The sequence below is a fragment of the Rhinoraja longicauda genome, chromosome 7, assembly GCF_053455715.1.
Source record: "Rhinoraja longicauda isolate Sanriku21f chromosome 7, sRhiLon1.1, whole genome shotgun sequence".
Taxonomy (NCBI): Eukaryota; Metazoa; Chordata; class Chondrichthyes; order Rajiformes; family Arhynchobatidae; genus Rhinoraja; species Rhinoraja longicauda.
Genome location: NC_135959.1, coordinates 66461532 through 66476926, shown reverse-complemented (window position 1 = coordinate 66476926; position 15395 = coordinate 66461532). Strand labels below are relative to the sequence as shown.

The 15395-nt window shown below is 43.9% G+C and overlaps 1 protein-coding gene across 1 annotated transcript in view; it reads left to right on the top strand.

The window, feature by feature from the left end:
• The window catches only part of LOC144595583 (protein diaphanous homolog 3-like), a 321554-nt gene that overhangs the window by 241335 nt on the left and 64824 nt on the right, over window positions 1-15395 (top strand). The window contains exons 28-29 of the mRNA XM_078403147.1: window positions 3753-3848; window positions 5404-5463. Coding sequence (XP_078259273.1) covers window positions 3753-3848; window positions 5404-5463 — 156 coding nt within the window. The remainder of the gene's footprint in view (window positions 1-3752; window positions 3849-5403; window positions 5464-15395) is intronic.

Here is a 15395-nt window from a genome sequence, read left to right as displayed (position 1 = left end):
AGTAGACCTAGGAGTGACTCGATATTCATTTTTGCAAACTGTAACTTGTCCAAGGGATTATCATTTAGTCTGACTCGCTCATCTGATGGGGTTTGTAAAACAAGGTATTACGTTAAACATTGTTCCTCAAGTACTCCTGTGAAATTGTCTTATTTAATATCACCTAATCTTTGTGCCAATGAATAAATTGATCAGTTTACAAAAAGAGAGATGTATCTATATGGTGCCTTTTGCAAACTGAGGATGGCCCAAAGTATTGTGTAGCTAACTCCCATGAATTGCAATAATTTGTGTTATGTAGAAGCCAAATTGGAGCAAATTTTGATAGATTTGTGCCTTGAACGACACGTTCTGGGATAGAACAATTAAACTCACTTCTCCATTATCCCAGATTAAGATGGTAGCCCCCCCCCCGCTACCCTCCCCCCCCCCCCCACTACCCTCCCCACCACTACCCTCCACCCCCACTCCCCTCACTTCCACTTCCCCAACCCCCTCCTCCCCCACTCCCCTCCCCCACTCCCCCCCTCCCTTCCTTCGTCCCCCCTCCCCTGCCCCCTTCCCTCGCACCCCAAAACTCCCCCCCATTCACCCACCCCATGCCCTCTCAACATCAACGGGCCTCACGCTACGCAGCGAGGCCAGGCCAGCGGCGAGGCCAAGCGAGCGGCATAGGCCAGGCCAGTGGCGAGGCAAGGCCAGGCCAGTGGCGAGGCGAGGGCGGGGCGAGGGGCAGGGCGAATGGTGAGGCATGTGTTTTGCGGAAAAATGTGAGGCAAAATCGGAATAGCAGAAATGAAATAAGAAAGTGGAAACTTTCCGCCAAATTCGGACGGGTTGGGAGTGTTGGTAATGACATTGAGGGGTGAAGGGACTTTAGCCTTTGTAGCGGCAAGTTTAGTCTCCCTTATAGAGCCCCAAGCTTACCGTTTGACGAAGGAATGGGAGTGGTGATCCTTGATTCAAATAATAACAACAGAGAGATCTTCACGATGTTGCAGTTAGTTAGTCGTTTATTTGAAGTTGCAATAAAAACATATTGACATATCTCTTGTCATTAACATTTGTTTCGAGTAAAAACTTGGTTTCTCACCGACACTCCTTCGTATCCTGTTATACTTGCTAAAATCTTATTATCTTAGCAAGCTTGATTTGCATGGCCACTAAGACCTTATTATCTTAGCAGGCTCTGGTGTCACACTGAACCATTACGTCAGTGTGGGGCAAGTTATACTAATGATCTGGCCCTGCCCATGGCACCTCCCAGTCCATATACGTAAGCATAGTATTAACCTCTTAGTTAACTATTGTTTCAAATTCATGGCATTTGGTTAAAATGTACACAGGTACTGCATACTCTTCGCAGTTTTAGTTCAAGAAAATTGGTTTCTATTTTTTGTGCAGCTTAGTAGAGTCACTTATTTGAGAGGAATCCAGACTTCTACAAATATACTGCCCGTAGTATTATTTCAGAACAATCTTCAATTCAGTTTCAGAATCTCATCCCTTCACAGTTGATCCAGTTTTGTTTGCTAATTGTAACATAAAAAGCAGCAATGCACTTTGCAGCAGAGCACCCATGTGTGGTGCTTGGGGGGCATCTGCTAATTACCAAGTTCAATCAAGACACAAAGTGCAAACTTGTTCATGTTTAATTTAATCTAATTAGTTGCAGACAAGCTTTTGTTTTGTTTTTGCATTTAAATTGCAGTTTCCATACCTACTTCTTCCAGTTGTTTTCTCAATCATTAACATACAATCCAATACTTTACCCCGTTTGTGAAAATGCTAATTTCTAAGACATTTAATTTGGATGATTTCATTTCCATGAGCTCACTTTAAAGTTATTTCAGTGAACCTTACTCAATGTCATATATTCTCAGATTTTTAAAAAATGTAATTAAATGAGTTTGCCATGCAAATAAATTAGTTAGCGAGTATAGATTATTCACCGGCCCTTGCTCTAACTACGTTTGTCTTCTGTCTCTCAAAATAGTGATTGGTGATGGTGATGAGAAACAACAAGGAAGCCCTTATTATAGATATGTTCTTTTAAATGAAGGCTTAATCGCGATTATTTTTTTTATTGCTCAACAACCTAAATTGCACTTTTTAACATGAACAGAAAATCAGCATTTTGAAATCCTCAGAAGAAAAAACATTATGGTCTTAAATTTGCATGACCTAATCAAAATCCTTTGTGTTCAAATCATTCAATAAAATATTTTAAAATTCTCACTTTGTTCCCTCTGTCTGTTTCTCCCCTGTCTGTCTGTAACTTCCTCCAGTCTTAAATTCATCAATGTCTGGCATTCATTCCAGCTTTTTGCATGTACCTATGGTTAATCTTCTACAAGACTTGTGCTATATAAATAGCTTTCATGAGAGACAAAAAAACGATTTGCTGCATGATGCACATAGCAGATCTGGTGGAGCATCTTCAGACATTCCAATGAACTGAACTACCACACCTGTTCATTTACAAAAAGCACATTGAAAATTGTATGTGATGGTAGACACTTGGTGGTGCAACTGTATACTAAGTTCCTATTCTGATCTGTACAAGACATTAACATGCAATTAATATACAGCCTTAATTTTATTATTTCAAAGACTATTCACAACAGAGATGCATGAGACTTCAGATGCTGTAATATAGAGCAAAGAACAAACTGCTGGATGGACTCAGCAGGTCAGGTAGCATCTATGGAGTCAAAAGTATTGTTGACATTTTGGGTTGACTCCCTGCATCAGGACTCCGGCATTCTGCTTTTTATTCCTGTTCACAATATTTCATTTACTTTCATCCCATATGTATATTCCGATCGTTATTTTTGGAGTCCTGTTTCTTCCCTGGGCTAGAAAACCTTGCTCATTATATCAATACTAAGTTCCTATTCTGATCTTTTAATGTGGATCATCATGGACCAGGCAATGTATGGTATCATGTTATACTTTATAAAGGAAATATCTGCATCTCATTTTATTTTCTAATGAGTTTGTTCAGGTAGGATTGGCTAACGTGAAATTCAAAGAATATTTAGATAATTTGTCTGCTTGAAATGACGGATGAATTCATGAGTCAGTGATTCTATTTAAAATGAAGTACAGTTAATAAAGGTCAACAATGTTCTCAACCTTTCACAGGTAATTCTTTTAGATAAAGCATTTGTTCCCTGGTAAAAGGTTGTCTGTCTGTAAAACAGAATGCCAATATTGGAAGTATTAGCTTTTGAGATATATTAAAGAATGATTGATTGTAGTAATGCCAGCCTCATCATCTCCATGAGCTCAGTGAAGTGGAGAGAGAACAGAACAAGAATATGACATAAATAGTAGATTGCATTGACCTTTATTTCTGATTGCGAGATTCAGTCCTTTCATTTTCCATGACAATTTTTCAATCAACACTTCATTCTATTAGCAGCAGACCTCTTTAATATGCAAAAAGAAGCAGCCAGTGCTAGTTGTTATGCATCTCATTCGGTGACAAAATTTATTCAATGTAGCCGTTGATCTGCCCAACTGAAAGCAATAATTACAGCTGAATCAGTCCAATTTTGTTCATTATTTATTGGTTATGAGAAAACCTATAACATGCCTGATATTCGTAAAAAAGAAAGCTGATTTATGACCAAGGTCTAGTTCTGATATTGGTGGTTTAGTAATGACACCATGGTCTTACCTTGTTCCCTTTGACATTGCTATGGTAACCCTCTGGACTAATATACCCCTTGAATCCTTTTTCACAGAGGGCGATGAGACAGGAGTGATGGATAGCCTGCTGGAGGCGCTACAATCGGGTGCTGCTTTCAGAGACCGAAGGAAGCGGATACCAAGGCCTAAAGGTAAGAGCTGTATCTTTTTTATTTTATTTCCAAAGGAGCTTAGACACCAACTTTCCTTGAAAATAGATTAAAATAGAGAGGCACAGTGCTGTAGGTCACAAAACCTTGTAATGCCAGCAGCTTACATAATTATCACTTCTGATCACTCATGTCAGGAAGATGTTAATTTTACTTGGCTGTTGTCAGTACTTGTTTACAAATCAATGCTGTGAGGTAAACTTTATGTGCTCAATAGACCAAGTGGACCCGTTGGGCCCAAACCTCTCCTGCAATGATGCAGCACCCTCTCCTCCCTCCCTCCCCCCCCCCTCCCCTCCTTCCCTCCCTCCCCCCCCTCCTTCCCTCCCCTCCCCCCTCTAACCTCTCCCCCACCCCTCCCCCCTTCCCCTCCCCCCTCTTCATCCCCCTCAACCCCCTTTATCCCCCCTCCCTCCTTCCCCCTTCCCTCCATCCCCCCCTCTCCCTCCCTCTTCCCTCCATCCACCCCTTCTCCCTCCCCCTCCCTCCCTCCTTAGGGGATAGATTTAAACTTTAAAATGTGAATAACTTTAAAAATATAACACCGATTTTAATGAAACTTCTTCCATTAGCACCAAAGGGACGACGGTGTGTAAGGTGGGCCAAAATTGTCGTGCTATCGTGTACCATTTTGGCTGTTGTTCATGAACAAACAAACAAGAGTTTTAGTATAATAATATATTCCTTTATTCGTCCCACACCGGGGAAATTTACAGTGTTACAGCAGCGAAGTGGATAGCAAGAGATCATTCATTATAAATAAAAGTAAAGACAAGGATAAATTCTCATCAGTTTTCTGTGTGTTCTTAACTGTTACTGTTGACTCGTCTGCTGGGAGCAGTGCTGGTTGTGCAGTCTCACAGCAGCGGGAGGAAGGACCTCCTATATCTCTCCTTCACGTACTTGGGGTGAAGGAGTCTGTCACTGAAGGAGCTACTCAGTGCAGTGACAGTGTCCTGCATGGGGTGGGAGTCGTTGTCCAGCAACGATGTTAACTTTGCCATCATCCTCTTCTTTCCCACCACCTGCACTGTCGAGGGGGCAACCCAGGACAGAGCTGGCCTTCCTGACCAGCTTGTCGAGTCTCTTCCCTTCCCCCACTGAGATGCTGCTGCTCCAGCAGACCACTCCGTAGAAAATGACTGATGCAACCACCATGCTGTAGAAGGTCCTTAGGAGTGCCCCCTGCAATCCAAAGAACCTGAGTCTCCTTAGCAGATGAAGTCTGCTCTGGCCCTTTCTGTATAGCGCATCGTTGTTTTCGGTCCAGTCCAATTTATTATTGAAGACACCCAGGTACTTATAAGAGTCCACCCTCACGAGGTGTATAGATTGTAGCGCTGTTTCTTTAATACAACTCTCAAAATGTAGGAAGTTACCCAATGAGTAAGATATTAAATGTATTTACAAGCAATTTGTAAGTACCAGAGAGAAATCCAAAAAAATGTATGTGTTTCCCCGTTTTGGTGGCACAAAAACACATGTTGAGTCGGAAAATCCCATCTCAATTTACTTTCTTATGTTGTGGCTTTTACAGATACCCGGCAGAGTACTAGTCCAAATTCACATTATGCTGTTCTGAAGACGTGGAACCAAGGTAAACAAAAATATTTGTTCTTCTTTCTTTGCGTCGGGCTCTTCTTAATCCCCCTCGGTCATGGCTGACCATGGGTGATGCATCCTAGTTGGCTGCTTGCTCCACACCTCGGCTAGAGCAGCGTCGCCTGTGGCTGAAGAGACCAATGCGGGAGTGACAGTCTCTGTCGCAAAGGTCACAAAGGTCACATTTGTGTGTGGTCTCTGGTCTGTTGAAGTTGCTGCGCTCCTTTCTGCGTGCCCGCTTGTCTGCCGCTGCATTCATCAGTTTCTCTTCCCCCGTTTTGAGATGTTGGTTCAGGGTACCTCTCCACCTTGTACGGTCAGCTGCAAGGCTCTCCCAGGACTCTACATCGATGTCGAGCACCTTCAAATCTCTCTTGCAGACATCCTTGTAACGTAGCTGGGGGCGGCCGATGGTTCTCCTCCCAGATGTTAGCTCTCCATAGAGGATGTCTTTTGGAATACGGCCATCCTCCATGCGGTGGACATGGCCCAGCCACCGCAGCCTGCGCTGCCTGAGTAGAGTGTACGTACTAGGAAGGCCAGCGCGAGACAGAATCTCGACGTTGGACACTCTGTCTTGCCATGATATACCCAGGATACGACGGATGCTTCCAAGGTGGAAGGTGTTGAGTCTTCTCTCCAGTCTGGCATATGTAGTCCATGTCTCACTGCCATACAGCAGCGTGCAGTTGACACAGGCGGTTTTTTTGTTGTTGTTTTTTTTTTTTTTTTTTTAGAGAGATACAGCGCATAAACAGGCCCTTCGGCCCACCGAGTGCGCGCCGCTCAGCGATCCCCGCACATTAACACTATCCTACACACACTAGGGACAATTTTTACATTTACCCAGTCAATTAACCTACATACCTGTACGTCTTTGGAGTGTGGGAGGAAACCGAAGATCTCGGAGAAAACCCACGCAGGTCACGGGGAGAACGTACAAACTCCGTACAGACGGCGCCCGTAGTCAGGATCGAACCTGAGTCTCCGGCGCTGCATTCGCTGTAAGGCAGCAACTCTACCGCTGTGCCACCGTGCCGCCCTGTACTGTAGACTGCTGTCTTTGTCTTCACTGTCAGCTTTGGGTTGGTCCACACTCGAGTTGTGTGGTGAGCGATAGTTGTAGCTGCCTTCCGGATCCTCTTGTCAATCTCTGTGTCCAAGGAGAGGTTGTCGGTGATGGTGGAGCCGAGGTACGTGAAAGGCATCGAGTTCGTAGTCGTCGATGGTGATGACAGGCGGTGCCTCTGTATCCTGTCCCAGGACGTTCGTCTTCTTCAGGCTGATGGTCAGTCCGAAGTTCTTGCAAGCCCAATAGAAGCGGTCCATCAGTGACTGTAGTTCCTGCTGGGTGTGGGACACAACTGCTGCGTCATCGGCGAACAACATGTCTCTGATGAGAGCTTCACGTACTTTTGTCTTGGCTCGGAGGCGGGTGAGGTTGAAGAGCCTACGGTCTGATCTAGTACGCAGGTAGATCCCCTCTGTTGCGGTGCCGAAGGCATGTTTCAGGAGCAGAGCGAAGAAAATCCCAAAGAGTCTGGGAGCGAGGACGCAGCCTTGTTTGACGCCACTGCGGATGTCGAAGGGCTCCGAGAAACTGCCATTGAACTGCACTGTCCCTTTCTTGTTGCTGTGGAAGGATTCTATCATGCTCTGCAGTTTTGGTGGGCAGCCGATCTTTGGGAGAGCCTTGAATAGGCCATCCCAGCTGACGAAGCCGAACGCCTTGGTGAGGTCAATGAAAGCAACATATGGGGGCATCCGCTGTTCTCTGCACTTCTCCTGGAGCTGGCGAAGGGAGAAGATCATGTCTACTGTTGACCTTCCAGCTCGGAAACCGCACTGTGACTCTGGGTAGACACGTTCTGCCAGCTTCTGCAGGCGGATCAAGATGACCCGAGCAAAGACCTTGCCGACGATGTTGAGGAGGGAGATGCCTCTGTAGTTGTTGCAGTCGCTTCTCTCACCCTTGTTCTTGTAGAGGGTAATGATCGTGGCATCCCTCATGTCCTGCGGTACAGCTCCTTCTTGCCAGCACTGGCAGAGTACTTCATGCAAAGGAGGCAGTAAGGTAGTCTTGCAGTGCATGATCAGGTCAGGGGGAATCCTGTCGCTGCCTGGGGCCTTGCCTGAGGCCAGGCTCTTCTACCGTCGGCTCTCCATCTAACTCATCCATGGCCGGCAGGCACTTTTGATTATTTGCTGGAATTAGGTAATTTCCATCTTATATGTACAAATCAATAATTGACAATTCCCATTTTTTTCTTTCATTGTTTGCATAACTTTCTTCACTTCAACATATCTTTTATATTCACAAAAACAAATTAATGTACGATCAAGTGAATGCTTTCTTCTGGTACACAAAGGAAAATGTTGAAGTTTCCTAAAGTGAGATATAATTAAGGAGAGTTTATAAATTTTATTTTTTCTAGTTAACTGCAGGTTTAGTTTAGATTAGAGATATAGCCCACTGAGTCCATGCTGACCATCGACCGTCCGTACACATATTCTATGTTATACCACTTCTGATTGTGAGCATTGTTTGGCAGAAAGTGATACTTTTAGTTATTTTAAAAAACGTTGGGAAAATGCAAAAAAAAATAATTCTATAACTGCTAATGATAATAATGACCTTATTATTAATAATATTATCCTTTGCCATCTGTGTTTTTATTATTTCATGGATTTTTGTCTGTAAGTTACCTACTCAGGTCCCTAATCAGCATTTTTTGTGCCCAGAATGATCTTTGCACATTATCCTTTTCTCCTGCATTCTTATAGAATATTATAATATTATTCTTATAGGTATTATAAAATATAATGCAAGAGCTTTATCAGTTTAAAAATGCAATTTATAAGCAGGTTTCAGTTTAATAAGATACTTTAAATCCTTATTATAAGCCTATATCTGAATCCCTATCAAATTTCAAGTTACATATTTGGTTCATCTGTCGGTTCATCAGTGATTTAATTTGACATTATATTCAAGGAACTTTTTACATTTTGTACCTCTATAATATTTGTATCATTTAGCTTAATGTAACTTATTTATGTGATATTTATTCCAAAATATTCCTTAATTATGGACAAAAATACTGACAAAAGTAAGATGCCACATTCAAGACAAATGAGCATTAGGTCCAAGAATTACAGCACCAACAATAACTTAGTAATTATTGATATTTCATTTTGAACGATTAGTCTCATGACATTTTTGTGCATTTCTGCAAAACCTGTTCTAGGTTTCCTTTTCTATTATGATACTATGTTCCTGGTAATGAGAACCAAAATAAATTTCAGTGCTATAAGAGGTCTGAAAAGACTAAGGTGCTGGGAACATGGTACAAAGCCGTACCATTACTTCTGCTGTACGAGGGAGCCTGATGTGGATCGTAGCCCCCACCCCCATCCTTCCCTTCCTGTGCTGGTGCTTTTGCTTCAATAAATTGTCCATAGCTTGTTATGGAAAGGCTGCCAGTGAGAGGTGGTGCTAGCAGGGTGGAGCTCAGAGTGATCTGGGATGGGTGGGCCCAGGATTGATGTGGCAAGCTTGCCTATGTTAGTCAATTATTTGCAAGAGCTGGGATGCCATGTTACTATTGTACAAGAAGTTGGGAAGGCCACATTTGAAGTACTGTGTATAGTTCTAGTTGCCCTGCTATACGTAGGGTGTCATTAAACTGCAAAGGTTTATGAGGGTGCTATTGGATCTGAAGGGTTTATATTACGAGAAGCTTGTATTTTTGATGTGCTTTCTTCGGCCCTCATGGCCCCCGAAAGCATTGCAATTTCAGTCACCTGGGCCAACGTCAGAAGACTCTCGGAAAGCATCTGAACTTAACGGTATGTGTCTTGGGGAGCCGCATGCACGGCGGGAGAGTCTCGGGCAGCCGTGTGCACCCAATCCACCCGCCGAACAACCATGGCGCCGACGACTGGAACGCGCCCCGTTTGGCCTGACTCGTCACACAGGTCTCCCAGGGGGACTGCGGAGAAGCCGGGCGGAGAGGCCTTCCTGGGTCGAAGGAGAGTCAGCGGAGGCAGTGGGAGATTTGGCGACAGCTTGAGCCTCGACGGCAATGGGAGCCTCGGCGGTGATGGGGCCTCGGAGGCAGCAGTAGTCTTGGCGGTGACGGGAACCTCAGCGGCAGCGGGAGCCTCCGTGGTGATGGAACGTGGGGGAGAGGGCGCAAGGAAGGCAATGGGGACCCGGCATGGGGGAATCGCCGTGAGGAACAACGGAGAATCCGGTGTGGGGGGACCTCTGTGAGGTCCCTGGTTAATTAGGAGTGATATAACTAATCTGCACAGTAGCGACAAGCATATCAGTGTGCTTCTTTAAACCCAATTCTGCAAAGTGATTTATATAGCAGGTTGAAACTCTGCTGTCCTACATTGTCCTAATCTAAAACATAGTCTGCCATTCCTGCCACAGATGCTGCCTGACCTGCTGAGTTCCTCCAGCACTTTATTTTGCTCAAGATTCCAGCATTTGCAATTTCTTATCTCTCCATGTTTTGAATCTGTAGCTTAGATCTATATTAACTATTAATTCTAGCTAAAATATAAAATGAACTGTGATCTCCTCTTTTCAATAGACAATAGGTGCAGGATGAGGCCATTCGGCCCTTCGAGCCAGCACCGCCATTCAATGTGATCATGGCTGATCATTCTCAATCAATACCCCGTTCCTGCCTTCTCCCCATACCCCCTGACTCCGTTATCATTAAGAGCTCTATCTAGCTCTCTCTTGAATGCATTCTGAGAATTGGCCTCCACTACCTTCTGAGGCAGAGAATTCCACTTGTTAATCAATGGCTAACTAACATACCATTGCAACTTTTGCAATCACAGCTGCCGGCGTTTCAAACTTAAAGAAACTTTGGGTTACAGATGGTTCTCGTAGCTTTTGTGTGATGTGAGGACTGTCTGTACTTAAAAATAACAAATCTCTTGCTCAGAGGAAGATTATCAGGGGCAATTTCTCTTATCCAGATTTTCTGTGGTTTGCATTTTCTATGGTCTGGCACCTGCCAGGTCCCCAGGGTGTAGGATTAGAGAATTTATACTTTCGCAGAATTGGGTGCAAAGAATCGCTACTTTTTTTGAAAATTATATTCAGGAAAAATAACTGCTGATGGCTTAAAATGTATTATTTCTTCTTTTGCCATCTCCATCAAAAAATAAATTTAACATTTGTGATTATTTAATTAAAACTAGCTGATTGTAGTTCCGGTGGTCTTTTGCATCGTTTTTGTCTAACATATATGTACACTTAATCAATACCCTGCAGAAGTATACCAAAGTGCATGGAAGTATGATAAATCGGTGTTGCAGTGTGTTATTTTCATCACTGTCATTTCAGGAATCTGGGTCTGATTGCTGAGTCAACACTATTACTTGCAGTGAGGATACCATCTGAAATAATATTTGCAAAGTTTAACCGAATTCAGTGCTTCTCTAAACTATACATTCTTCTGCTTGTCAACTTATTGTTATTGATTGAAAGCCTCCTTACCAAATACTTCAATTTTACTGTTGTGACCAATAATATTGTAGCAGAGTAAGGGGCAGAAAGATTATTGGAACACAAAAGAGTGGGTCTCACTCCACATGGGACCTTTGCCATATCTAATTTAGGAATTGTTGATGTTAATATGAATAAACTGGTTCAAAACTTCCATTGCTGGTTTTCCTCACCACAAAGAGGTTTAAATGAATGGTGAAAAAATCAAATGTTTCTAGTTTAATCGTTCTTGAGCTTATTTTGAGAAAAGTGTATAGAACAAAATGATTTACAATGTACATTTGGTTAAACTATTGATATTGGACATTTTTAATCCTAAACAGTAATGCAATGTCCCATTTATCTTTGTGTAATCGTGAAATGGGTTGTAAACTTTCAGTTTTAATGAGACCAAATGGACCTGTTGGGCCCAAACCGCTCCTGCATTGTTGCAGCAGCCTCTCCTCCCCTCTTCCCCCTCCCCCCTCCCCCTCCCCTCCCCCCTCCCCTCCCCCCTCCTTCCTCCCCCCTCCTTCCACGCCCTCCCCACTCCATCCCCCTCAACCCCTCTTATCCCCCCTTCTCTCTCCCTCCACCCCTCCCCTCCCTTCCCCCCCACGCCATCTCCCTCGCTCCTCTCTCCCCCCCTCTCTCCCTCCCTCCACCCCCTTCTGCTCCCCCTCCCTTCCTCCCCCCCCCACTCTATCTCCATCCCCCCCTCTGTCCCTCCTCCCTCCCTTCTTCCCTCCACCCTCCCTAGGAGATAGATTTAAACTTTAAAATGTGAATAACTTTAAAAATATCACACCAATTTTAATGAAAAGTCTTCCATTAGCACCAAAGGAACGACGATGAGTAAGGTGGGCATAAAATTGTCGCGCTATCGTGTACCGTTTTGGCTGTAGTTCAGAAACAAACAAACAAGCGAGAGTTTTAGTATATAGATGACTTGATCCCCTGTGGTATTTTGTAGTCAAAAAAGTATTACTTTGCTTTGTTTAAAAGTTTACATGCAGCTAAAAGTCGTTTAAGGGGTTTACAATGCATTCTTTCAAGGCAAAAAGAACCATTATGAAGGAGGAAAAAACATGCTGAATATGTCTTGCTCACTGGTTTTAGCTGTAGCTCACAAATTAATCAGGTTTCCCCTGCTGGTGCGGGTCTGTTTTTTTCTATTTTCGTCCATCACTGAATTAAAACAGAATTTGTTTGTTTGGCAGAATAGATCAGTTTTTGTGTTAAGTATACTTACTGACCATGTTCAATTTTTATTCTTTTGTATTACATACGAGGATTACTAGACTTTGTGAGGATGACATGAGTAATTTTGCTTTTGTTTTAAATAAAAGCAAACACAGTAATATTGTATCAATACTAAGAGCCAGAAGGCAAAGGGGCTAAATTGGATAGTTCAGGAAAGCATAGAAATTCTTATGCATATTAACCCAGACTCTTCTGACTTCATGAAGATAGACACAAAAAGCTGAAGTAACTCAGCGGAACAGGCAGCATCTCTGGAGAGAAGGAATGGGTGACGTTTCGGGTCGAGACCCTTCTTCAGAAATGTCACCCATTCCTTCTCCAGAGATGCTGCCTGTCCCGCTGTTACTCTAGCTTTTTGTGTCTCTCTTCGGTTTAAACCAGCATCTGCAGTTCCTTCTTACACTTTTCTTTTGACTTCATATCAGATGCTCCTGTAAATTATACACCCATCTCTTTATTATGCCAAATCTAGTATTTGTTGCCTTAGTGGTTATTCACAAGATGCAACCACAAGCATGTTGAAACTAGCAAATTCTAATTGAAACCATGTCCGCATCTTTACACTTGAAGGACATCTTGCTGGCTGCATCCTCTGATGGAGGTTATTTGATAATTCAGAGGTTGGCAGAAGCCATGGCAGAACTAGGGTGACAGCAGCTATTCCAATTTTTTGATGTGACTTAGGACAGCCTGATTGACAAGTAGGAGAGATGTAATTAATTTACAGGGAGCCATAGGCATTATCCACATAGATAGTAAGAACATTTCACTTAAGCCAAGAATATTTAATGGATTCCCTTGTGGTCAGTTTCATTTGGAACACCAACTGAAGAAGGGTCTCGACCCGAAATGTCACCTATTCCTTTTCGCCAGAGATGCTGTCTGACCCGCTGAGTTACTCCAGCTTTTTGAGTCTAGCTCCAGCTTCTAAACAACTGCTCCATCAAACGCACACACAGCTCTGTGCAGTATAACCTACTCACTAACTGAACAACAATCGTTATCCATCAGATCCCTTCACTAGCATTGTTATGATCCATTACATTCTAGACATACCATTACTCCAAGCATCACATCCATATCTTCACTTACTGACCATGCCAGTTTTGTGGAAGGGGTATCATTATTAGATGAAGTTTATTATTGTCATGTGTACTGAGGTGCAGTGGAAAGCTTTGTTATGTATTCTACCCAGACAGATCAGATAAACCAAATATAGATACAATCAGTTCAAACAGAGAGTTAGTTAGATTTAGCTCTTTGGGCTAAGGGAATCAAAGGATATGGGGGGAAAAGCCAGAACGGGATATTGATTTTGGATGATCAGCATGATCAAATAGAATGGCAATGCTGGCTCGAAGGGCTGAATGGCCTACTCCTGCACCTATTTTCTAGGTAACTCAAATACAATAGATAGAGAAAAATGGAAGACGCAGAGTGCAGAATATAGACAATAGGTGCAGGAGGAGGCCATTCCACCCCGAGCCAGCACCGCCATTCAATGTGATTATGGCTGATCATTCTCAATCAGTACCCCGTTCCTGCCTTCTCCCCATACCCCTTGACTCTGCTATCCTTAAGAGCTCTATCTAGCTCTCTCTTGAATGCATTCAGAGAATTGGCCTCCACTGCCTTCTGAGGCAGAGAATTCCACAGATTCACAACTCTTTGACTGAAAACGTTTTTCCTCATCTCAGTTCTAAATGGCCTACCCCTTATTCTTAAACTGTGGCCCCTTGTTCTGGACTCCCCAAACATTGGGAACATGTTTCCTGCCTCTAACGTGTCCAACCCCTTAATAATCTTATACGTTTCGATAAGATCTCTAAATTCTAAATTCCAGTGTATACAAGCCTAGCCGCTCCAGTCCTTCAACATATGACAGTCCCGCCATTCCGGGAATTAACCTAGTAAACCTTCGCTGCACGCCCTCAATAGCAAGAATATCCTTCCTCAAATTTGGAGACCAAAACTGCACACAGTACTCCAGGTGCGGTCTCACTAGGGCCCTGTACAACTGCAGAAGGACCTCTTTGCTCCTATACTCAACTCCTCTTGTTATGAAGGCCAACATTCCATTGGCTTTCGTCACTGCCTGCTGTACCTGCATGCTTCCTTTCAGTGACTGATGCACTAGGACACCCAGATCTCATTGTACGTCCCCTTTTCCTAACTTGACACCATTCAGATAATACTCTGCCTTCCTATTCTTACCACCAAAGTGGATAACCTCACACTTATCCCCATTAACTGCCTCAGCATTGTAGCGCTTCAGTTCCATGGGCAAAGCTCAATGTCCACAGTAGGGTAGAGGTGAATCAGGCAGTATCCTGGCTTATGGAAGCAACCGTCAGAATCCTAATACAGACCTCCCAACCCTGCTGAATTTGGCGGAAAGTTTCCGCATTCTTATTTCATTTCCGCCATTCCGATTTCACCTCACATTTTTCCGCAAAACACGTGCCGCTCGCCCCGCCCCACGCCCCGCCGCTGGTCTGGCCTCGCCGCTGGCCTCGCCGCTGGCCTGGTCTTGCCTTGTCGCTGGCCTTGCCTCGCTGCTGACCTGGCCTGGCCTGGCCTCGCCGCTGGCCTGCCTCGCTGCGTAGCATGAGGCCCGTTGATGTTGAGAGGGGATGGGGTTGGTGAATGGGGGGGGTTGGGGTGTGGGGGAAGGATAGGGGGAATGGGGGTCAGGCGGTGGGGGGCGGAGGACGGGAGGGGGGGTGGGGGAGGAGGGGTGGGGAGGAATGGGAGTGGAGGTGGGGAGTAGGGGTGGAGGGGTGTGGGGTAGAATGGGGGTGGGGGGAGGGTAGTGGGGGGAGAATAGGGGGGCTGGGTGAGACATGAACCGTTGTGATTTGCTGTTGAAGACCACTGGAGCAAGTATGTCTTCAATTAAGTTAGGTTTTAAATGAAACTCTTTCTTCATAACTTAGTCATACATTTTATGACCATTGTTCTTTTATTCAACGCCAAGCGAATTGGGATTTGTAAGGAAAAAGCAAAATAGAAAAAACAAAACAATTTTTTCTTTGTGTTGTAAAAGGTATTTCTGTTCAATAACCTTTCTATAAATAGCAGAATATACTCGTAATAGGCCTGACATTGTACATGTAGTCCAAGAACTACAGACTGTTGGAAATAATAGTCGTTTT